Below are 22,572 nucleotides of genomic sequence, written 5' to 3'. Positions count from 1 at the left end.
CAGATGCCACCTTGATGCCCGCGGTGTGCCTGACCCAAGCCGTCGCACGCCGAAACTGGACGACGCCCAAGGACGCCGGAAGAACCACAGACACGTGGGATTTTTGGAGTGGGTCCAAAATACCGAACGGACCGTGGACTGCTTGAAGAATGGAAACCCATTTGGGAGGCAGTCCGGCCAGCATGCTCCTGAGGCGTGTGGGTGGCGGGACTCCCTCCTGCTTACTTTGGACCTGCCTTGAAGAAAGACCAGTCTCAGTAGGAAAGGACGTCATGCGTGGTCAGTGAGAATGCGAGGAGCCTCCGGGACGCGAGTTGACGCAGTAGTGGCCTCGGGATCGAGCATGCCAAGAGCTGTCAGGAGGGTCCCCCTCTCAGAAAACAAATCCCCCCAAACCAAATTCTGTGCCATCAAATCGATGCCCACTCAGAGCCACTCTACTGCACAGAGTAGAACTGCCCGTGGGGGCTCCCGACACTGGCACTGGTTACCCCGTCTGTCTCCCTCGGAGCAGCTGGTGAGCTTGAATCACCACTGTGCCACCAGGGCTCCTGCATGCGATGGCACCGGAGTGGGCAGTGTGTGGTTCTGTTCCAGACGTAGGCTCATCCTGAGTCTGTGCCGACCCAACAGCAGCCACTCACGGCGAACACTCGAGTCCCAGCGCGCCCCGTGGTGCTCGTGTGAACCCAAGGGCAGTGACCCCAGCTGCCCTTGACGAGGGGATGAGCTGGTGTTTGTGAGCATACCTGTATCTCGCTCCTTTGCCTTCAATACTTTACTTCTCTCCTGGAGGAACTTTTGGAGGGTCCTGCCACCGAGCTAGAACGTTAGGACTTAGATCCCCGAACCAGTCTGGAGACATGCCACGCGATCTCCACTCCCTAACTGGCTGCTGCTTCCAACAGGTTCCAGGAGCTGGATCTGAGTAAGGAAGCCTTTTTCTTCCACGACACCCCAAAGGAGGAAGAGTGGTTTAAAGCTGTGTCAGACAGCCTTCATCCAAGTGCCAAGTACGCAAAGGTAAGAGGCAAGTTCGGGGCCTTGTAACTTTATGGGGCCCTGCAGGGGGATTCTGAGCCCACGTTTCCCTTTATCATGTCCTCAGTGGTGGTGCTGTGCTGCTCCATAGGGTTTTTATCATCTGTGTGTCCAAAGTGGACCTCCAGGCCTTTCTTCCTAGTCTCTTTTACTCTGGAAGTACCACTGAAGCCCGCTCAGCCAATTAACATCCCACAAGCATCCGCTGGCAGGTTGGTGTTGGCTACGGTTAGAGGTGCACTGGCTGTGACTGGAACCTCCTGCATGCAAGACAAGAGTTCCACGTGGAACCCCCGCTGCCCTTCCGCCCTGACCACAGGCCAGTCCTGTCGGTCCTGGTCTGCTCAGTTCTAGATCTGGGTGGCAAAGATTCAGGCTCTCGGTGGTGCGATGGGCTGGCTAGGTGATCACGTCGCACGCTCCGGGACCCCCGAGTCCTCATGTAGAGGAAGAGATAGATCCCAGGACGCTCTGCCAGCTTTGGGGTATTTCTTCCTCTCTGCCACTTCCCTCCATGCCGCCCCCTGACTGGACGCTGTTCGGCTCTGTTGGCCAGGTAAAGCTCATCCGGCTGGTTGGGATCATGCTGCTGCTGTACGTCAGGCAGGAACACGCAGCGCACATCTCAGAAGTGGAAGCGGAGACGGTGGGGACGGGAATCATGGGGAGGATGGTGAGTTCGTGGCTGGGAGGCTTGGTGCCCTGAGGGCCGTGGGCCCCAGGCTTTGATCCCACATCGTATGGTGCAGGGGCATTTGAGGTGCCGGTACTGCAAGATGAACTGGACTTTCAGGCAGGGCTAGGTTGGACAGAGTGTTGTAATAAACAGCGTGTGGGCCAGTCGCCAGCTGACTTGCCCTGCCGGAGTGCACGTTGTGTCCATGCATCGCTGGGTCCTCCCCTTTGATCCCCGGAGGATTGTGAAGAGACTGTGGTGGGTCATCAAGGGAAAGCATCCAGGGTGGTGGGTCATGCTGAGAGCAGGTGGGCAACAGCCTCCTCTTCTCAGGGCTGTGCGAGGCCTGCCTAGAGGCTCTCTTGCAGGAGCTTGGCTTCGTGCGGCAAAGGGAGAGCACGGGCATTGCCCATGGTTTCATAGAAAGAGCGGGACCAGCCTGCGACCTGCCACAGCACAGACAAGCCGTGAACCCTCATGGGCAGTGAAATAAGCCCAGCACAGAGGGGCAAACACTTGTGACCCCACGGCCAGGACATTTCTAGACTAGACACATGTATAGCGAGCCAAGTGTCTTAGTGTTTACCTGGGAGTGGGCGGTGGGGGTGGCGGTGAGGAGGAGGAAGACACAAAGTTTCGGGGACACTGAGCTGCTGTTAGGGTTGAGGGAGTCATCCGGGACTGGACAAGGCTGACGGCTGAACAACGTGATGGGCACGTCACTGAGTGGTGGCATGGAGTTGGCGGAGACATCAGCTGTTCCGCGACATAGCCTTTGCCACGCGGAGCTGGCTTTGCCCCGGCTGACTGGTCACGTGGCCCTCTAATCGAGAGGAAAACATTCGAACTCGTGACCGAAGGGTGCGAGCGCGCGTTCCGTCTCGGGGTGCTCCTTCCAGGGTAACAAAGGCGGCGTGGCCATCCGGTTCCGGCTGCACAACACCAGCATCTGCGTGGTGAACTCTCACTTGGCAGCACACCCCATAGAGTATGAGCGGAGGAACCAGGACTACAAGGACATTTGTTCCCGGATGCAGTTCTGTCAGGCGGATCCCAGCCTGCCCCCTCTCACCATCAGCAAGCACGAGTGAGTGTGGGCACCCGCACCCCTGTCTGAGGTGTAGGGTGGTGGCCTCTCCCTGCAGGGGCGCTAGTGTCTGCCAGCTGTCCGTCCCACGTGGCTGGTAGCTGTCGGTCATTTTCCGTTTCCTGTCCTTACTACAGGCAAAAAAGCAAACTGGCCGTGGTTGAGTCCGTTCCGACTCCTGCCAACCCCTTGTGTACAGAGCAGAACTGGTCCCAGGGTTCTCTTGGCCGTGGTCTTTATGGAAACAGATCGCCAGGCCTTTCCTCAGGGTGCCTCTGAGTGGGCTCAAGTGGCCAACCTTTCGGTTGCTATTCTCATTCCACGGCTACCAAGGAGATTCTGGCTCATAGCAACCCCGTAGACCGCCTCCTCATCTTCCTCTGTGGAGTGGCTGGTAGGGCTGAACCACCGACCTTGCAGTTAGCAGCCAGATGCTTCCCTGACGGGGACCACCAGGCCTGGTCAAGCACAAACCCATTTCCACCACCTGGGAAGGGGGGGCGGGGGCGGCTTGCCATCCGACCAAGCCTCTCTCAAGCATCATTTGTCCCTAACACAACCTGGCTCTCTTGAGCTCCGGGTCTGCTTTGGGCCAGTGGCGTGAGGAAGGCGACCTCGGTCTGTCCTTTGCAGAACCCACAGTCAATTGCTTGCCTGTGCCCCCCAGCTCCCTCTCTCTGTTCTCCTGATTTACCTTTCCAAGGTTGGCGTTGCAGCTGCCTGGGCATCTTGTGCTGATTTTGGTTTAGTTTCCTTATCGCTGCAACAGGCTCTTACTTTCTGTAAACCCAGAGTCTCTGGGCATTTCAGGCTTAATGATAACACTTGAAACGTGTGTCACTTCTGTTGTGCAGGGGCCAGGGCTCCTCCTGCTGCTGGGTGGGAGTGTCTTGAGCTCACTGGCACCTGGGACTGACGCGTGGCTTCCATCCACCTGGAGCCCAGCAGCGAGCGAATCTTCCCGCTGAGTGCCTCCCTCCATTCTCCAGAGGGAGGCTGCAGCTTGTGGCCAGTTTGTCTGCTTTTAGCTGGTGAGGGCAGTTATTTGTGAGGCACGTGTACTGCTGTGCAGATTTTCCAATGTCGGGGTTGCTGGCTGTGGAGAGAGCAGTACTGGATTTCTTTGGAGGTCTGACAGCATCTGGAAGCAGTCTTCATTGGGAATCCACGCACACCTTGGTATCCTAAAGCGATACAGTGTAACAGAGGTCGCAGCGCTGAGGGTGCATGACCCGCTGTGCAGGCGGGGTTCAGAGTCGGAGGGACTCGGTGTCCAGAGGCAGGCAGACAGGGGGCTTTGGAGGCAGGGATGAGCGTGGCAGCTTCTGGTTTGAGGACCCGGGCAATTGCACGGGACCCCAGTACTTGATCTGCTTTGTCCTGGGAAGCCAGGAATGAAATAAATTAACAGCTTGCTTTCAGATCTCTGTAGTCTATTTTTCCAACCATGCAAAAATGAAACAAGGAGCACGTGAGGCTGCGTATGATGAACCTGGGCCAGCATGATGGGAGAAGCAGGACAGTAGACATGGTGTTAAAGGGATGTAAGCTGACAACTCACTGTCGAGCCAGTGCCTCCTCAAGTGACTCTGTAGGACAGGGTAGAACTGCCCCTGCCAGTTTCCGAGACTGTCACTGTTTATGGGAGTAGAAAGCCCCTCGTTCTCTCCAGGAGTAGCTGATGGTTTTGAACTGCTGACCATGCAGTGTAACCAGGGCTTCTATAAAGGGCATGGTAAGAGGAAGCAGTTCCCTACGCATGGCCTCCCTGCCCTCTCCCAGCTCCCAGAAGCTGAGCCCCGGAGTCCTGGTGTGAGAAGCAGCCTGGGTAGGATGGGGAAAGTCCCTCCTGAACCCTGTTATTCTCCTTGTACTCTGTCTTCCTAGCGTGATCCTGTGGCTGGGGGACCTCAACTACAGGATAGAAGAGCTGGATGTGGAGAAAGTGAAAAAGCTCATTGAAGAGAAGGCCTTCCAAACCCTGTATGCGTACGACCAGGTACAGATGGCCCCCTGTGCACTCTGCACACAGCCACCCGTCTCCCCTCTCTCCGCTCTCTCGCCGTCCTTGGTGTGGGAGGGGTCCCAGAGGAGCTGGTGCTGTCCAGGGCGTCTCCCTGTTTCATCTGCATCCCCCTCTCTCAGATTATCACTCTGGTGGCTCTTGCCTTTGGGTAGCTTGTCTTCTGGAGAACAGGAATGCTCTCCTCCCTCCCTCCTTCCTCCCCTCCCTCATTCACTCACTTGATCTCACTCAGGAGATCCAAAACTCGGCTAGCAGGGGACCAAGCTTCTATCAGTCCGGGTAGACTAGAGAAACAAATCCAGGGACACACATATGTGTATAAGAAAAAGATTTATATACAAGAGCAATTGAACATTGAGAAAACATCCCAACCCAGACCAAGTCTATAAGTCCGATATTAGCCCATTTGTCTGATGCCAATCTATAAAGTCCTTTTCAGACTCACGAAACACATGCAATGATGCCGAATGTAGAAGATCACAGGCCAGTGGGTAGAAAGTCGTTGGATCCAGTGTCATTGGAAACATCTCAATGTTGGCGGGGGGTCTCTGCATCAGGGTGGGTCCACCTGTCTTGTCAGCTGCAATGTCTCCCAGGGAGTGGCACAGAGAGGTGTTTCCTGCCTCCAAGGAGGAAGTACCGGATTTCCCAGAATTCTCAGGAGAAGGCCAAGCCCACACAGAGGTCTCATTGGCTATGACCTGATTGACAAGCTAGACTCCACCCCTACACCCTTAATGCTCAAACTGACAAATGATTATATATCTACCACAAAGCTTTTCATAAAGAAGATACTTGCTCTTTAGGCAGAGTTCATCCTGTTTTTTAGAATGAACCTCCCACTGCGCCCCCTTTCTGTCCATTCTTCCCCAGTATGGGGTCAGCTCCATTCCTGAGTGACTTGCTTCCCTTCCCATAGGAATCAGTCCAGTCACCTGCTGTCATCCACGTAGTGATGTTCCCTGAGAGCATTAGCCATTACCCGGACAAGGGGATTTGGCTTCGCCCTGTCCCCCCAACCGTCTCCTCTCAGTGGACCTCTGAGTGGTTCACGTGGTGGTCCTCCCTCGTTTTCCTGGAGCCTCCCTTTCATATTGTACGCATCGTCTTCCGTCGAAATCTTTGCATTGCTTTTTTCTTTATTTTCCTTTCTCTCACTGCTGGTCAATCGAAGGGGGAAAGAAGCCAAGTCAGTTTTGCTCTGTCTGTCTTCATGGGTCAGTTCTCTTGGCTGACCCATTTTTCTCCCCAGTTTTGGAGAATGAGCACGTATTTTCTCCGTCCGGCTCTCAGCAGGAACCTGCTGGTTCCTAGCACTCTGCGTCTTGCCTGTGGTTGGTGGCGGGAGGCCTCCTCAGTTCCCCGACCGTGTGGCAGTGTCCCCTCCTGCTTTCTCTGCTTGCCCTCCTTCGTAGTTCTCCTTTGGAGTGGACTTCGCTGCGTTCCAGTTGGGTTTAAGGCCTTCAGATACCCCTCTACGAAGGAGCTGCTCACATGAATACTTAGGCTTTCAGTATTTCCTGTGACTTTTTCCCGTGATGGTTTTTCCCGGAAGTCATCTTTCAGGAAATTCCACCAGTGGGACAAGTGTCCCCAAGACAGCTGTACCCCACCCCTTCCTTACCTAGAGTTCCCAGCTCCTGGCCCAGCCACGCCTGGCACTGCAGGGAAGAGGCGGGAGCCTCCGTGGCTGTCTCACTTGCTGGGACCCTGCCCTGGAAGGAGCTTCTCACACCAGGGCCACAGGGGGATGCTGGCTGTTCTTAGAACCTGCCGGCCACTGCTCAGTCCACAGTGAATCTCCCCGAAACCGAGAGCGGTAGATGCCATCGGAACTCCAGAATTTACAGCTGGGGAAACCAAGGCACAGAGTTTCTCCCGGGCCCCACAACCTGTCCTTTGGCCACCCGGAGGGAGCGTTTTCCTGTAACACACACACTTGAAGTCGGGGGTCGCAGGGCGGGAACAGATGCATGTGTAGCCGCACCTCAGATCCCTAGAGCAGCGGTTCTCACCTTCCTCGTGCCCGTGACCCTTGCATACAGCTCCTCATGTGGTAGGGACCCCCCAGCCGTAACATGATTTTCGTTGCTACCTCATCACTGTCATTTTGCTACTGTGATGAATCAGGCAGCCCCTGTGAAAGGGTCGTTCGACTCCCAAAGGGGTCTCGACCCACAGGTTGAGAACCACTACCCCGAAGGCATCCCAGTGGGGTGGTACTGGGCCCCTGGGATGCTCATGCACGCTTAGGAGCGTCTTTAACACTGTGTCCGTGGGGAGCTTGTGGATCTTCGTAGGACTGAGTGAGCACCCGAGCCTACAGGCAGCTTCCCATGGGGCTCTTACCCCCTTGGGTTAGAATTTGGACTCCAGGTTACCTCCTTTTGTCCACCAATGCAAGGTGTGGTGTTTGTGGTCTGAGTGTGTCCCCACCCCCACCCCTTTTCTTCCACTCTCTGTGTAGTTGAGAAATCAAGTGTCTGCAAAGGCCGTCTTTGAAGGCTTCACCGAGGGCCAGCTGACTTTCCAGCCTACCTATAAGTATGACCCTGGCTCCGATGACTGGGACACCAGGTACGACCGATGCTTTCGAGAGCTGAACACCCCGACACCCGGAAGTTCTGGGAGCCCCTCACCTCAGGCACCGCAAGGGGGAGTTGAATTGCCTGTGACCCTGTCCCTGCCCCTTGAGCTCCGGTCTAAGGTTTCCCTTCCCATGGGCTCCTTAAGGGGCCGGCCCGCCTAGTGCCCTCTGCCTGCATGTGCTCTGCCTGCCTTGTCCTTGTCCCATCACCATTCTTGATGGGCACTCACCTTCAGCCCTGCTTAGCGCCACGGAATGATGCCCACTAAGTTAGCTTGTGCGTAGTCATTTCAAAGTAGCTACCATTTTCACGGCAAGACCCTTCAGATTTTGTGTTGGTGTTTACGGCGTGCCCCCACCCCCTGGCTCCACACACTTGACTGGCATTCTCTCATTGACTGCTCTCACCGGCGCTCCAAGTAGTGATGGTTGCTTCATCCCCCTCTTATAAATGAAGGAGCCAGGGCCTCCTGAGCAGGCAGATGCGCGAGCCGGGACTTGAACCCTGGCAGTCAGGATTCAGAGCCTGCCCTTTAAGGGCTGTGGAGTGCTACTCACTCTCAGGTTGCCTTTGGACCCTCTCCTGACCCCCACTGGAGGGTCAGGAGCAGAGCCTCAGCCCGCATGGTATCTGGTCTTGGCGAGCCTGGAGTCACTCTGCCCGATGCCCAGGGACGTGCGTCCTCCCTCCACCCCAGCTCCTCAGATCCTTGGGCTCGTGGACTTGGAGGCTCTGCCCGCCCAGTGGTTCCCTGAGCAAGTCAGCCGGAGCTGCAGCCTCTGTGCGGCTTCCCAGTGCGGCCTTTGCGTTTCAGCGAGAAGTGTCGCGTGCCCGCCTGGTGTGACCGCGTGCTCTGGAAAGGGAAGAACATCACTCAGCTGAGTTACCAGAGCCACATGGCCCTGAAGACCAGCGACCACAAGCCAGTCAGCTCCGTGCTGGACATCGGGGTAGGTGGGCAGCCTGGGTTGTGTGTGGGCAAGTTTCTTCTCACAGCCCAAAGCACCGCTGTCTCTCCCTCTTCTCCTTGCCCCCTGGAGGGGGGGGAACCTTCTTTCTCAAGCCACTGCGGCACTGTCTGTGAGAATCATTCGTTATTGTGGACTCTAGCGTTCCCCCACGCCGGTTCCCATTTGCTTCCGACGGTCTCTTTCCAGACCTCTTTTACTCCCCCCACCCCCAAGTCACCCTTTCCAGACCTCTTTTACAAGTGTGTCCGCACTCTGTACATGACATAGATATTGACACTCTGAGGCGCACCCCAACCCATCTCCACGGACACACGCACACACACACACACACTGTCTTCTGGGAGACACGCACACGCGCGCACACACACACACACACACGTCTTCCTGGAGCTGTCCCAGTCGGTAAAGGTGGGGCTTCCACATTATCTTTAAAGGTTACACAATATTCCATTCTGTGTGTACTGATAACCAGCTAGTTCATCGCTGAGGTGGTGCTGCGTACGCGGTACTGAGTGGGCATTCTCAGTCTGTCTCTCTGTGGCATGGTAGCCAATGAGTTAGACTCAGTGGCTGAAAGACAAACGGCTCGACATTGACTTGATTGGATCTTGCTAATCCAACCTCTTGACAGTCCTTACTATTTTCTGCTAATTTTTTTCACACCTTTGCCAGTATTGGGCTTTATCAATCCTTTTCATTTTTGACAACCTAATGAGCAAAACACAAAGCAAAATAAACCCTGAGAGACACACACAGGACGGGGCATCAAATAGTTGATGGGAAAATTTTATTGCCTTTTCTATTTTCCATAAACTTTTTGTTGAAGCCCCTTGTGTGTGTGTATGTATCTACATATCTGGGGACACACACACACACTTTTATATATATATTACATATAGGTTATTCTCCTAGAACCATTTCACAGGTTACTGGTAAAGTTGACTAACTTTTCATGTGTTTTCTACCTTTTTGTATTTCTGCTTCTTTGACTTGTATTACTCTATCTACCAAGTCTTAAAAGTATGTTTGTATCAGACTCTGAGAGTTTGGATGTGTTTGTAAAAGTCTGGTGATACTATAACAGCATTTGCATATTGGGAATGGGAACACACAGAGGAGAAAGTTTGGCAGAACCTTCTTGGTTACAAGAACATGGTTTTAAAAAAAAATAAAGGGAAACTTGAGGAACATCGCCTTTGGGCAGTGTCGTGCGTGCGTGTGTGCGTGCGTGTGTGTCACACTGGACTGATCCAGAAGGCTGCCAGAACAGATATCTACACTTTATCCTCTGTTATGGGCTGTAGTATAAGCTTTCCATTGCCAGGGGTGGGATGGGGGCGGGCGTGCCACTAAGTAATGCTTTTTCCCCCTGAAAAGGAGGCGGTACCCAAATCAGTTTGGATGCCTTTGGTCAGAGCCCCCGAATCGCTCCTCACTGCAGCTTTGTGAACAGCAGTGAGCAAAACAGAAGTAGGCTCAGGACACTTTTCTGCCCCAAACCTCTACCTCCTACCCACCCAGCTTCTCTCTCACCTCCTCTCTGCTAATCGGAAGGTGGTTGACTTTACTTCCAACTTGGCCTCCAGGGGACCCTCCTAATTGTATTGTGAGCTGGGTTCTTTGTGGAATCCTTTTGGCGGTCCCTCTCTGTGGAGATCCCTGTGCTCCCCCAGGGCCCGGAGCCCCCTCGGCACCCGAGTGAAAGGGAAGGGGTGGAAGCCAGAACACTGAGCCGCTGGAAGGTCTCTTCCAGGTGAGAGTCGTCAATGAAGAGCTGTACCGGAAGACTCTGGAAGAGATTGTGCGCTCCCTGGATAAGATGGAGAATGCCAACATTCCGTCCGTGTCCCTCTCCAAGCGAGAGGTAAGGAGGACACCTTAACCCTCTCAGCGCCAGACTCTTCTCACCACAGAACTTACATCCCCACCGTTTCTAGGGCTGAGAGCAGGTGCCATTCACACTCCTGGGTGTTAGAGGCCAGCGGTAGCAGTTGAGAAGAGACGGGCGGTAGGGTTGGGTATTTGTGTCTCCTGGTCTTCTACGCGGGGGGTCTTTAGCCCGTTGGGGCTCATCCACACGAGGACCACCCATGAGTTAGGCGATGGCGGGTTGCTCTGTGGTGTAGATTCTGGTGGACAACGAACGACCTACTGGACCGAGTCGAGCCCCCCTGCCGATTGTCCAAGGCTATCGATCTTCACAGAAGTGGACTACCTCGTCTGGTGGGTCCAACCCACCAACCTTTTGCTTTGCAGCAAGTGCTTTAACCATCGTGCCACCAGACCTTCTTAAATGGTGGCATAGAGGATCCAAAATGTTGTTGGATTTTGGAGTAACTGGAATGTTATCCTCGCAAAGGACTTGCTTTCCTATTGAAGCTCCGACTGAGGTTAAATTGAGTTGGAATTTCCTGGGGACACATGAGGTCTCATGAGTGAAGGCAGTAGAGGCTAGTGATGAGCAGCCGGTCACAAGGCCCAGATTGGAGCTTAGGGTGCCCCAGAAAGAGCCACTGCGTAGACCACTCGGGATTGGCAATACCACGCTGTCACTCAAGTGTGCTTGAGGGAGAGGATGCTTTTAATGCCCCAGGCATCCAACTCTTTGGGGACGATGAGTTCGGTCACCATGTTTGAGGGCACAATTTGTGAAGAGTGCTTCCGAAACCCTCTTTGCGTGTAGAAGCTTTCCATCTGCACACAGGGACGTCCTCTCACAAACCAGCCCAAGTGTCCAGGTCTCCCAGGTACTGAAGGAAGCAGCAGCGTTGTCTCAAAGGGCTGGCTCCACACTTTCTTCCCAGGGGCGCACTAGCTCAGTGGGGTGGTGGGCAGGCTGTCAAGGAGACAGTGCCGGTGCTGGTGCTCCCACCGGTGCTGACTGGGCCCGGGCTTGTTCCAGTTCTGCTTCCAGGATGTGAAGTACATGCAGTTGCACGTTGAGACCTTCACGATCCAAAACGGGCCAATCCCCTGCCATTTTGAATTCATCAACAAGCCCGGCGAGGACTCCTACTGCAAGCAGTGGTTGAATGCCAGTCCCAGCAGAGGCTTCCTCCTGCCAGGTAAGGCCTCTGTGCCCAGCTTGCCCAGGTGCTGGTGTGGGTAGTAACCGACCCAGTCTTTGCTCATTCTCCCAAATTAGGTGTCCGGCTTTGCTAATGTATGGTTTGTTCTCTTCTGGCAACCTTTCCCAAGCCCCGGGGATGATCCCCGGAGCCCCCGTGTCGCAATGGTTAGGGGTTGGGCTGTGTTCTCGAAGGTGGGCAGTTTGAGCTCAGCAGCAGCAGCTGTGCAGGAGACCAGACCTGGCGATCTGCTCACGGAGAGACTGCAGTTTAGGAAACGCCGCGGAGCAGTGCCGCTCTGCCCAGAGGAGCCGGCTCCTGCACACAGCACCGGATGAACCCACCCGTCATACAGCAGGCAGTGAGGCATGTCGGTGCCCGTTTGCAAAGTCAGCTCAGTGCTTCGCCTGGTCCATAACTTCATAGAAAAAGAAAACAGCCACAGAAGGAGCATTGTCATGGCCTCTCTGCAGTCGGCTCCTAACTCCCCGCCCTGTAGTGAGAATGGTACCCACCCCACTGCTGGTGGGTCGCTGCCCGTGAAGAGACCCCCTTAGGACAGGAGAGAGCCACCCCACAGAGGTTTCCGAGGCGTGCTCTTTAGGAGGCAGATGCCCCGGAATTCTCTTAAGGAGCAGCTGGTGGGTTCGAACCAGCAATCTTCCAGCCGAGCGCTGAACCACCAGGCTCCTTGTGGAGAATCACCATGGGTGGACCTTGAGAAGTTATGGGTGGCTGTAAATTTTTCAATTGAAGCTTCCCCCTCACGCCTCCCATTCACTCTGGGTTGTGCCCTGTGGCAGAGGGGGTCCTTCTGGTTCACGCTGACTGCGTTTTACCATCTACTCAGATGGCTGTCTTGATCCTACCTGGCTCAGAGGAAGCGCTTTGATCCGTACCTTCTGATGGTATCAGTGTTTCTAGGTTAACTGTGCTGCTTAGTTCGTGAGCGGGACTGTGTTGCACTTTATTCACAGTTTTGTGTTTTCCTATTGTCCTGTAAACTCCCTGTTCTTGCGTCTTGTAAAAGCTGAGCATTGAGATACCTGTTGGCTAGCTAATACCTTTGATAGCCTTTCCCTCCTCCCCCCCCCCCCCAACGGGAGAACGACAAGGTTAGGTTTCCACTCCTGCGAAGAGCTTCCTTCTCAGAACCGCACAGGGCCAGTGCTACTCTGACCGCTAGGGCTGCCGCTAGCCAGTATCGACTCGATGGCAGTGAGCTTGCTTGCTGGTTTTACCTCTTAGGTCTTACCCTCTTCCTCCCTGATCGTTGGCCTCCCTTTGCCCGAAGCACCCCCCAAGCCAACATTGTCATTTTCATCTGTCTCCAGATTCCCACATTGAGATCGAATTGGAGCTGTTTGTGAATAAGACCACGGCAACAAAGCTCAACTCAGGCGAGGACACCATTGAGGACATTCTGGTTCTGCACCTGGACAGGGGGAAGGATTACTTCCTGTCTGTGTCGGGCAACTACTTGCCCAGCTGTTTCGGGTCACCCATTCATACCTTATGCTACATGAAGGAGCCCATCTTGGACCTCCCACTGGAAACGATTAGAGAGCTGGTGAGTTACATACCACAAGGAAGTGTCCAGCGTAGCGTCGTCCAGCTCTTCCACGTGATTTTCCTACGGCTACCTTCTCAGGGATCTGAGAATTCTTGCTTTGTGTATCCGTTACATATTGCTGGGTAACAAACCACCCCCAGATGTTAGCGACTTAAAGCGACGACGTGTTGCCTCTCGTCATTCTGTAGGTCCCCAGTGGGGGTCTTCGCTAGTCTCCCTCAGGCTCCTTGGTGTGGTTGCAGGCAGGTGGCAGCTCTGCGATAGCTGAGAGAGAATTTATTCCAGAAGGATGAGCCCAAACCGGTTCCTATGAGGTGGAGGACAAAGACGTCTCAAACACTCAACTTTCCAAACTGCTGGACTCTCCCATCCTGCCTGTGTTAGGCTGGGTTGACTAGAAAAACAAATCTAGAGACACTCATATGCATACAAGAAAGCTTTTATATCATAGAGCAATTGTATATTGAGAAAACATCCCAGCCCAGTCCAGATCAAGTCCACAAGTCCGATATTAGCCCATATGTCCAATACCAGTCTATAGATTTCTCTTCAGACTCACGAAACACATGCAATGATGCCGAAAGCAGGAAGATCACAGGCCAGTGGGTGGAAAGTCTTGTGCATCCAGTGGCGGTGGAAGCATCTCAGTGCTGGTGTGGGTCTCCCTGTGTCTCCTCTAGCTCTGAGTTTCTCAACAGCAGGAAAGGGAAGGCAGAGAGAGTGTGTGTGTCCTGCCTCCAGGGAGGAAGACAGGAGTTCCCAGAATCCTCAGGAGAAGGCCATGCCCACACAGAGGCATTATTGGCTATATCCTGATTGACAGGCTAGACTCCACCCCTTCACAAACTGACAGATTATATAACTGCCACACTTGCTAACCCCACTCCCTTCAGTACACGCCCTCCTGCCTCTGGGTTTGGTGATTTGCTGCACAGTCTCACAGAACACATGGCAGACTTACAGTGAAGTGGTTGATTGGGGAAGTAACAGGTTACAACATGGGATTTGGGATTTGGATCGCCTTGGAAGTAACAAACTACTGGAGGTGCAGTTCTTCCATTTGGAACACTTCTTCAATCCCTCTGCCATGGGGCCCTGTGTGGGCAAATGTTTCAAGTCTTACCTCTGGGTCAGATCTCCCCACCATGGCCATTTCGCACTGACTGACTGGTTTCCTGATTCCTGCCGGCCTGCTCCACCACTGCTTGTGGGACTCTTGGGCCATGTGTCTTCTAGTCTTCCATGTTCCTGCTCTTTCTCTTTCTCTCCCTCTCTCTGCCTTCAGAGTCTAGGAGGTTCCCAGCACAGGGACTCTGGGTCCAATGGACAGGCTCCACTCCCACCTCTTCTTTCTTGATCACGAGATCTCTCTTCTCTAGGACTGGCTCTCTTTTAAACCTAGCAGGATGGCCAAACTGGCCACTCCTAGTGTTCTGCAGACCTTATTTGCATAGCCCCACCCCTACACGCATACCATGAGCCTTATTTGCATGCCACGCAGACATCTGGTTGGAGTTCCAAGGACTGTCCTCAGAAGGGCCATATTAAGAAATTTCACTGCATCGCACCGGGTCAGGATGGCTTTCCTGCGTGTCTTGGTGTCGGCTGTTCAACAGGCCCTTCCTTCCACGTGGTCTCTGATCGTTCCGGAGGCTCGTCCAGGATTCCTATGTGGTGGCAAGGACATGCCACGAGTTTGAGACCTCCTGTGGCACAGGCTCCAAAACTCGGTACCGCTTGGGCCATTTTTACTGGTTCGGCCAAGTTAGGAAGCAGCCCCGATTCCAGGCTGGAATCAGACCCCATCACCTGATGGGGAGAGCTGCCAGGGCGCTGGTCCTATTTTTCATCCGCGTGCACAGTGCATCAGAGAAACTCAGCCCCAGGCTACTAAGATAATAATGTGGGTTCTCCAGCCCCTGATATGATTTGTGGGTTCTTGTTCTTATTATCACTTGGCATATTTTCTTAGAAGAATTTTGCTGAGAGTCTTCGATAAAAGGCATGCATGGAGGTAATGCAAACACAAGAGCAGTTTGGAGCCGATGTATGCTAATATGTGTGCTCTTTGTTTTTTTCCAGTGCATTTTCATATATAAAATTTTAAATTGATGAACTGTTGACCTCTATCCTCCCCGTTGTGTAGATGAACACAGAGGCCCAGTCAAGGAGAGAGATTTGTCACAGGTCACAATGCGGGGTAGCAGTGGACCTGGACCTGCAGCTCAGGTTGTTGGACTCCCACGACTGTTGTGTTCTTTCCGCACCAGACCTTACCAGGTCTCTGATTCGAGTGTATTGTTGTAGGCATGATGGGCTTTCTTTTTCCTGCCTCAAGAAGATGGTGTTTATTTTACTTGTTCCTCTGACACTGCTTGCCAGACCCCTTCCCGAGTCTCAGAAGTCATCTTTGCCCCTAGATCATGCCACCTGACCTCATGTTTGCCTGCGGAATGATTGGTCAGGCGTACTGAAACGCTCCCCTTTTCCCATGAGCCTGCTGCCCTCGTGTGATGCATTCTCCTGACGCCTGCATGGTAGAAGTTCCACTCGGGGGCCTTCTTGTCATGGGCTTCCTTCCCTTTCAGACTCTCATGCCCATACAGACCCAAGATGATGGGAACCAGCTGGAGAACAACCACATGGAAGTCCCCAAGGAGCTCTGGATGATGGTCGATTTCTTGTACCGGAATGCTGTTCAGCAGGTGGGTGAGAGTTGAAGTTGAGTACAAGCTGCCTGGAGGAAAAAGCATCCACCTCCAGAACCCTTGTCTTTAAAAGCTGTTACCTGCTAGGGACTCTGCAGAGCTCTGCTCTTCCTCTGGAAAGGGGATGGGGCCGAGAGGGCTTCCTGTGTCACTCCCCTGTCAGTGTGTGGTCACACCCAGTACTAATCTCCCAGGCAGCAGCCTTGCCCAGGATTTTCTTCCCAGAACAGCAAGGTCCCCCTCGACCCTGGAGGTGGGAGGAGTTAACTGGTTGACAAGCTAAGCAGAGCCAGAAGAGCTGATGGAGAAACCTAAGCCCAGAGACCTGAGACCTGATTTCTGGAGTGAAATATAATATGTAACAACTATGTATGCACCTATATAAATTCTCATCTCACAGTCCTCCCTGTGGAGCAAGCTCCCTTGGTGGTGGTGATCGATACACATGTAACACAACAGTGTGTGTAAAATACATATATAACAAAACTGTGTGTGTGAAATACATATGTAACAACTGTGTGTATGAAATACACATGTAACAAAACTGTGTTAAATACATATGTAACACAACGGTGTGTATTAAATACATATGTAACAACTGTGTGTTAAATACATATGTAACAACTGTGTGTGTTAATACATATGTAACAAAACTGTGTGTGTGTGTGTGTGTGTGTGTGAAATACATATGTAACAAAAACATTTGCCATTTCAGTTACTTTTAATTTCTTTGGTAAATATAAAAGTAACCAAACATTTGCTATTTCAGGGGGCAGTTTGTTACATACAAAATTAATGAAACATTTGATACTTCAGCATTTAAAGATATTTGTGATGAATACAGGTCACAAAATAAATGTTTGTTATTTCAGCTTCCATTGTGTGGCAAATATATACCAATATGCAACAAAGCAGTTGCTATCTATTGGTATGTATTTGTCAAGATTTAAAAAAGACTTTGTCAAGATTTTGACATGTGCAGCGTGGTAGCATTATTCAACCATCATCATTAGCTTTGACAGAGACTCTGCACCCTGAGCAGTGCGCCCTGTGTTCCCCTCCCGCCCCACTCAGTAGTCACTAATAATCTTTGGCCTCCATCCATTTGCCTTTTCTAAATTGTTCGTATAAGTGCCATCATACAGTTTTCACCCTTTTATGATTGACTATTTTTCTCAGCAGGTTTTCAGGGTTCATCAAACAACACACTCCTCTCCCTAACCCCCCTCACAGTTGCTGACTTCCAATCTACCAAGCCTGTTCTAGGTGTTTGTTTTTTTAAATCATTTTGTTGGGGGATCATACAACTCTTTATCTCAAGCCATACATACATCAATTGTATGCCAAGTACACTCATCATTCTCAAAACATTTGCTCTCCACATAAGTCCCCGGCATCAGCTCCTCACCTTCCCCTCCCTCCGTTCCCCCTCCCTCATGAACCCTTGATAATTGATACGTTATTATTTTGTCACGTCTTCTAAGTCTTTTAGGGTGTGGTGTCATTTAGCTCTCACCCTAGCTCTAACATAAGCTCTCAGCTGTCCAGAGGAGGGTGGAGCGGCAGGCCCATGGCCTCACAAGGCCTACATCGTCATCGTCAGCAACTGCTAACGTCACACACCTCCCCACAGAAGCAGTTCCACAGCCATCACACTCGGGGTGAGGTAATCTGGCCGGTATGGCCCGAGTGATGTTGTCCATCTCCAAATGGCCCTCTGCAGACAAAAAGGTTCCCACCTTTCAGTAACCTTGAGCAAAGTGTGTATTATTGATATTAACAGAGTTATATAGCTTTACATGCTCTCACGAACCTTTATTACCGTAAGCCTGTTTGCACAAAGCACAGAAGTGCCTGTTCTGCTTTCTCTGCCCTGCAAATGAGTCACTTTCTTTTGTTTTTCTTCCTCTGGTTAATCCTCTCCCCCTGCCCGCTCCCCATAGCCCTGCAAGATGCCTAGCAACATGGAAGCTTTCCTTTACCTCGGATCTATTTGTCATGTGTTCGATATCCCCTGCCCTGTAAAACTACCTATAGTTTATAATAGAGGTCTTGTCATCCAGAAGACAGGCTGGAGGAATCTCCCAGGCCGACCCGCAAGATGAATGGACCACAGCAGTCTCGCCATCAGATTGGCCAGGGGGGCCCCAGGCCACACCCCACCCCACCACGCCCCTGCCCTGCCCCGCCCTGCTCCTTTTCTTAGTCTGCTGGTGATTAGTGATTCGATTTCTGGGTCGGGAGATCATTGCTGATTTTTCAAGAAAATAATAGTGTTTTTTTTTCCCCAAGAAAATAATTGTTACGGTGACTTTCTTCGCTTTTGCAGGAAGATCTGTTTCAGCAGCCTGGCCTAAGGTCAGAATTTGAGCATATCAGGGACTGTTTGGACACTGGGATGATCGACTCTCTCTGTATCCTTCAGACATTCAGGGGTGGGGGTGGGGGGGAAGGTGTAATGGTGCGGTGGCGGTGTGTGTACATGAGAGAAAGTAAAGAAATCTATTTTAAGGCTGCTCCAAAGCTAATGATGTGTCCTCAACTGTTACGTTTTTCTTATGTAAACGTTTACGTGGCGAAGACCGTGAGTAACCAGGGACTTGGGAGGGCCTGGCTCAGCCGACAAACAGTGTGGCCCTTTTGAGATGCCAGGCTGGGATCTCAGTGCTGAGCTGAGACTGGTTGGTGGGCAGCCCCGGTGGCCCATGCTCCTCCTGGGCCTTTTCCCATCTGTGCGCAGCCACAGCAACTGATCCTTAACCTGGGCCCAAAGCTGCCAACAATCATTCCATAGCCGAGGCCTTGCTGCTTTTCCTTGAGAGCCTGCCAGAGCCCGTCATCTGTTACAGCGCCTACCACAACTGCTTGGAGTGTTCTGGCAACTACAGCGCCAGTAAACAGGTGAGGGGAAGCCTTGAGCACCAGGGGACGTGTTGCTAGCTCCTGGCCTCCAGGGGCCTGAGGGAACAGAGTGGGTACTGTCCCTTATCTGTAGTGTCCTGCAAGGAAACTCGGCTTCCTTCCCAGACCTGTTCTTCCTCTCCTCCCTTTCGCTAATGCCGTCACCATTAATTTTAGTGACTCAGCTCTGAAACCTGAGTCATGTCTGCCTCCTCCCAGTCTCTCACCTCCTACCTGCCAGGTGCCAAGCCCTGTTGATCTAGCACCCCTGCCCTCTCCTCCATCCCCACAGCCTCCCGCAGCTCCCCCTGCTGATGTTTCAAACACGGTCTTCAGATTGTGTTTCTTAAAAGTCACAGCTGCCTCTCCAATGCCAGTTAATATGGGTTTTTAATTTCTTAACAATTTACCACCCGCGATCTTGCTGAGCGGCTCACACTACAGAGCCTAGCAGAATAATCTAGAACGCTTGTTAGTAATAGACGTTCCAGAGCCTCACCCTCAAGTCCACTGACTCTGAAGCTTTGAGTGTAGCCCCGGGATGAATTTTGTACAAGCCTCCCCAGCTGACTCCGCAGTAAACCGTGCCGGGGTCCTCGATGGATCCTAGCATGATCCATCAGGTTGTACACAGCTGTGCTCCCGTCAACACTAACTCCTCCCAGGGTGGTGTTCTGCCTTCCTGGGCTCTAAAGACCCTATTCCTTAGTTCTCTAAGTCTGGTTGTCGGGGCACAACGTACATGCCTTCTAGTCCCTGAAGGCAACCGAAAACGTGCAGCTTCAAGTTTGACTTCTGCGTCCACGTCATGCCTCGTTTTCTGGCACTTAGGCCATAAGCTCACAACCTCCTGTGCACCGTCTGACTCACATCCTCAGTTCCTGGAATATAGTGGGCGCTTGACAACACGGCCGCTCACATGAACCCCACTTCTTCCTCTTTCAGGTCATTGCCACTCTCCCCACATTCCACAGAAATGTCTTCAACTACTTGATGGCGTTTTTGCAAGAACTGCTGAAAAATTCAGCAAAAAACCACTTGGATGAGAATATTCTAGGTAAGCAGCCTAGTGCCTTGTGAGAGGCCTCTCTGCCACCTGAGAAACTCAGTGTGGGAAATGTGATTGAGAACAGCCCCGAGCCCGCTGCCGGAGAACTAAGATCTCCAGCTCTGGACAGAGCCATAGCACATCACTGGTTTTTCCGAAAGCAGTTGGACATCATTGCTTTTCAGTCATTCCTCTCCCCTCCTAACAGCAAGAGTAGTAGTATGTCTTCTGCTGAATCATTTTGTTTTCTGTGTTTTTCACGCAGCCAGCATATTTGGCAGCTTGCTACTTCGAAACCCAGCTGGTCACCAAAAACTTGAAATGGCAGAGAAGAAGAAAGCGCAAGGATTTATCCACCAGTTCCTGTGCAGTTCCCCCTGAGCCTCCCTTGCTTTGCCGGAGGCAGCCACTGCCAGCCTCACCTGCGTTCCACTTCAGAGATGCTCTAAGGAGAGCGTGAGCCCCCTTGAGAGCGAGGAGGGCAGCTACCTGTGTCCTGAGCCCAGGACCCCATGGCTAGCACACACAGCGACTGTGAGTTGTGAAGACTTAGCAGGGGGAAATCGACCACAATAAAACTGACACCAACGTTCACCTTTAGTTATTTAATACAGATAGGTTTTCTTTCTTTCTAATTTTTAAAATGTAAATGAAAATACTAACCCATGTACAATCAGCCTGCTTCCAGGACACAGTCAGTGCCTTCCCTAGGGCTGGGGCTGAGCTTCCTGCGCTCAGATATTATTTAAACAGACCTGAAAGTGAGTTGGACAACAAGAATGGAAGCTGCAGGACAGACCACAGCTGCAGGAAGGACCACAGTCACCCAGATGCTTCCAGGGCCCGATCCGAGGACGTGCACACATGCATATGCAGTCCTGTGCCCTGACACCCGCAAATGTGGTTCCATAACTCCGAGGCTGGCCGCTGAGGACAAAAGGTCTTAGAAATCAAAACACTGAGGAAATCAGTGTTCTGACGAAACTGGTGGGATTCTTCCCGACCAACAAACCCTCCAGACTTGTATATAATGCAACCTTTCTCTCCCATGTGTGATATTTTTGGATGATAAATGTATTTTTAAACAGCGGTGGTTTGTGTATGTTTTGTCTGAAGGGACTCTTGATCGAGACGGACAGGGCTGTTGGTCAGGGGCCAGAGAGACCCTTACCTGGCTGACTGGTGGGTAACAGGCACTATTTACGCTTTTCAGCCATGACCCTGGTCCCCTCCCTCTGGGGGTTGCCCCCCTTGAGAGGCAGCCCGTGGGGCAGTCCGTGGGAGCGCCTGTCACTAGATCTTCCTGGTGTCTGGGTTTGACTGAACCATTAAGAGCTTAACGTGGGCACCGGAGAGACTGGTGGGGGGTGGGCGGACGCTGGCATGCCCCTGCCAGGCAGTGACACCGCGGTCTTCATGGATACGTCCGCGGTGAAAGGAAGGGAATGGCCAGTAGGTGGAGTCGGCTGGTGTGAGGCGAGCCCCAGGAAGGTGACGGGCTTGCCGCTTGGACCGGAGGGTGGGCAGGGAAGCGAGAGCGTCCTGCCTGGCTTGACTCGTGTATTAGTTCTGCGCGAGCTTCCTTTCAGAATCTCCCCACCGAGTCCCTGTCCTCACGGACATGAACTTGAATACGTGAAGTGGGTGGGGTCCGTGGGCCCCAGGGTGAAATCCGAGAACGCTTCGTGGCTCTCCCTGGAGTCCGAGCCGGGATTCGGGTGTGTCTATCCGCGGTGCTTCCCGAGGCAGCTGCGGCCGCCGGGGCTAGCAAGGCCTGCTCAACTGGGCTGAAGCGCCTTCGGAGTAAGGGCTGCGGGGTTCGCGCTCGGCCCCAGCGCCCCGCGGCCCCGGCGCGGCGTCCCGACTGCCGCCTCAAAGTGCCAGAGCGCGCTCGGGCGCGGGGCGCCCTCCGGCCGGGGGGCGGAGCCTTGGGTGCAACGCCCCGCCCCTCCCGCTCGCCTATTGGAGGCTTGAGCTCAGCCTCCAGACCGCCTAAGCCAACCAGAGAGACCAGGGACAAGCCGAGGCGCGTTCGCCCCCCTTCCCCCGGAAAGCGGAAGCGGAAGTGACGCCTGAGGGAGGTGGGGGCAATCATGGTGCCGCTGGGGAGGGGAGAAGCTGCTGCCGCCGCCGTTGCCGGGAGCCGCGGAGGTAAAAGGCGAACCTAGACTCGGCCTGGGCTCGGGACTTTCCGGGGGGTGCGAGACTTGAGCTCCTCTCACAAGCATTTCCTAGTATGGACTCCAATCTAGTCACGATAGAGACCCCACCCCTCCTCCGTTTCTATGGGGATGGGTATCCAGCCCCCCTCTTCTGTTTCCATGGAGACCCGGACCCTGTCCCTCATCGCCAGGCTTGGAGCCCCCCCATTCCGTCTCGGATTTGCCCGGGTAGCGCTGTGCTGGAGGCTGCCTCAGGCAGGTTTCTTTCCTCACCTTCCTCTGGGGGTGCTTCGTTCGCACTCCTCGTTTGCCACCCTTAAGGCTCCTGTTCTGTTTGTTCCGGACAGTTGGTCTCCGCGTTGCTGCTGATGGTCTTGGGACAGCCCAGTGGGGCCCCGCGGTGCTCTTATCTCTCCTTTCAGATGCAGCGACATGTACATCTACGGGGTTGCGTAAGCCAGAGCCAGGGGTCGCGCCCGGCTGCTCCCGGATCTGTTCCCTTGGCCTGGCCCTCGTAACTACATCTCTGTCTAACCCTCCTACTACGTGAAGGCGCCCTTTCTAGCCTAGAGCAGAAGAGAGAAAGTGCAAACCCACTAACCTAATGCCAACGAGTCGATTCTGATTCATGGTGATCCTCCTGCATAGGGTGTCCGATGCTGTAAATCTTCACGGGAGAAGACAGCTCCATCTTTTTATGAAGTGTAAAAGCCAGACCGGAAA

General features: G+C 53.1%; 2 protein-coding genes across 3 annotated transcripts in view; both read left to right on the top strand.

Annotated features, from left to right (window-relative positions):
- The window catches only part of INPP5B (inositol polyphosphate-5-phosphatase B), a 64,558-nt gene extending 43,784 nt beyond the window's left edge, over positions 1-20,774 (top strand). Inside the window, exons 12-25 of the mRNA XM_075554126.1 lie at positions 909-1,023; positions 1,598-1,714; positions 2,617-2,804; positions 4,692-4,803; positions 7,298-7,407; positions 8,233-8,368; positions 10,143-10,253; positions 11,292-11,454; positions 12,792-13,027; positions 15,619-15,735; positions 18,068-18,152; positions 18,512-18,639; positions 19,585-19,696; positions 19,953-20,774. Of these exons, the coding sequence (XP_075410241.1) occupies positions 909-1,023; positions 1,598-1,714; positions 2,617-2,804; positions 4,692-4,803; positions 7,298-7,407; positions 8,233-8,368; positions 10,143-10,253; positions 11,292-11,454; positions 12,792-13,027; positions 15,619-15,735; positions 18,068-18,152; positions 18,512-18,639; positions 19,585-19,696; positions 19,953-20,068 (1,846 nt within the window). The 3' untranslated portion in view covers positions 20,069-20,774. The remainder of the gene's footprint in view (positions 1-908; positions 1,024-1,597; positions 1,715-2,616; positions 2,805-4,691; positions 4,804-7,297; positions 7,408-8,232; positions 8,369-10,142; positions 10,254-11,291; positions 11,455-12,791; positions 13,028-15,618; positions 15,736-18,067; positions 18,153-18,511; positions 18,640-19,584; positions 19,697-19,952) is intronic.
- Positions 20,775-21,753: 979 nt separating this feature from the next.
- The window catches only part of MTF1 (metal regulatory transcription factor 1), a 47,692-nt gene continuing 46,873 nt past the window's right edge, over positions 21,754-22,572 (top strand). For both annotated transcript variants that reach the window (XM_075554080.1, XM_075554075.1), the window contains exon 1: positions 21,754-21,838. The gene's annotated coding sequence lies outside the window, so the exon portion shown is untranslated. The remainder of the gene's footprint in view (positions 21,839-22,572) is intronic.

Source organism: Tenrec ecaudatus, chromosome 1, assembly GCF_050624435.1.
Source record: "Tenrec ecaudatus isolate mTenEca1 chromosome 1, mTenEca1.hap1, whole genome shotgun sequence".
NCBI lineage: Eukaryota > Metazoa > Chordata > Mammalia > Afrosoricida > Tenrecidae > Tenrec > Tenrec ecaudatus.
The sequence above is the reverse complement of the archived record's forward strand: the minus strand, read 5'-3'. Positions and strand labels throughout refer to the sequence as shown.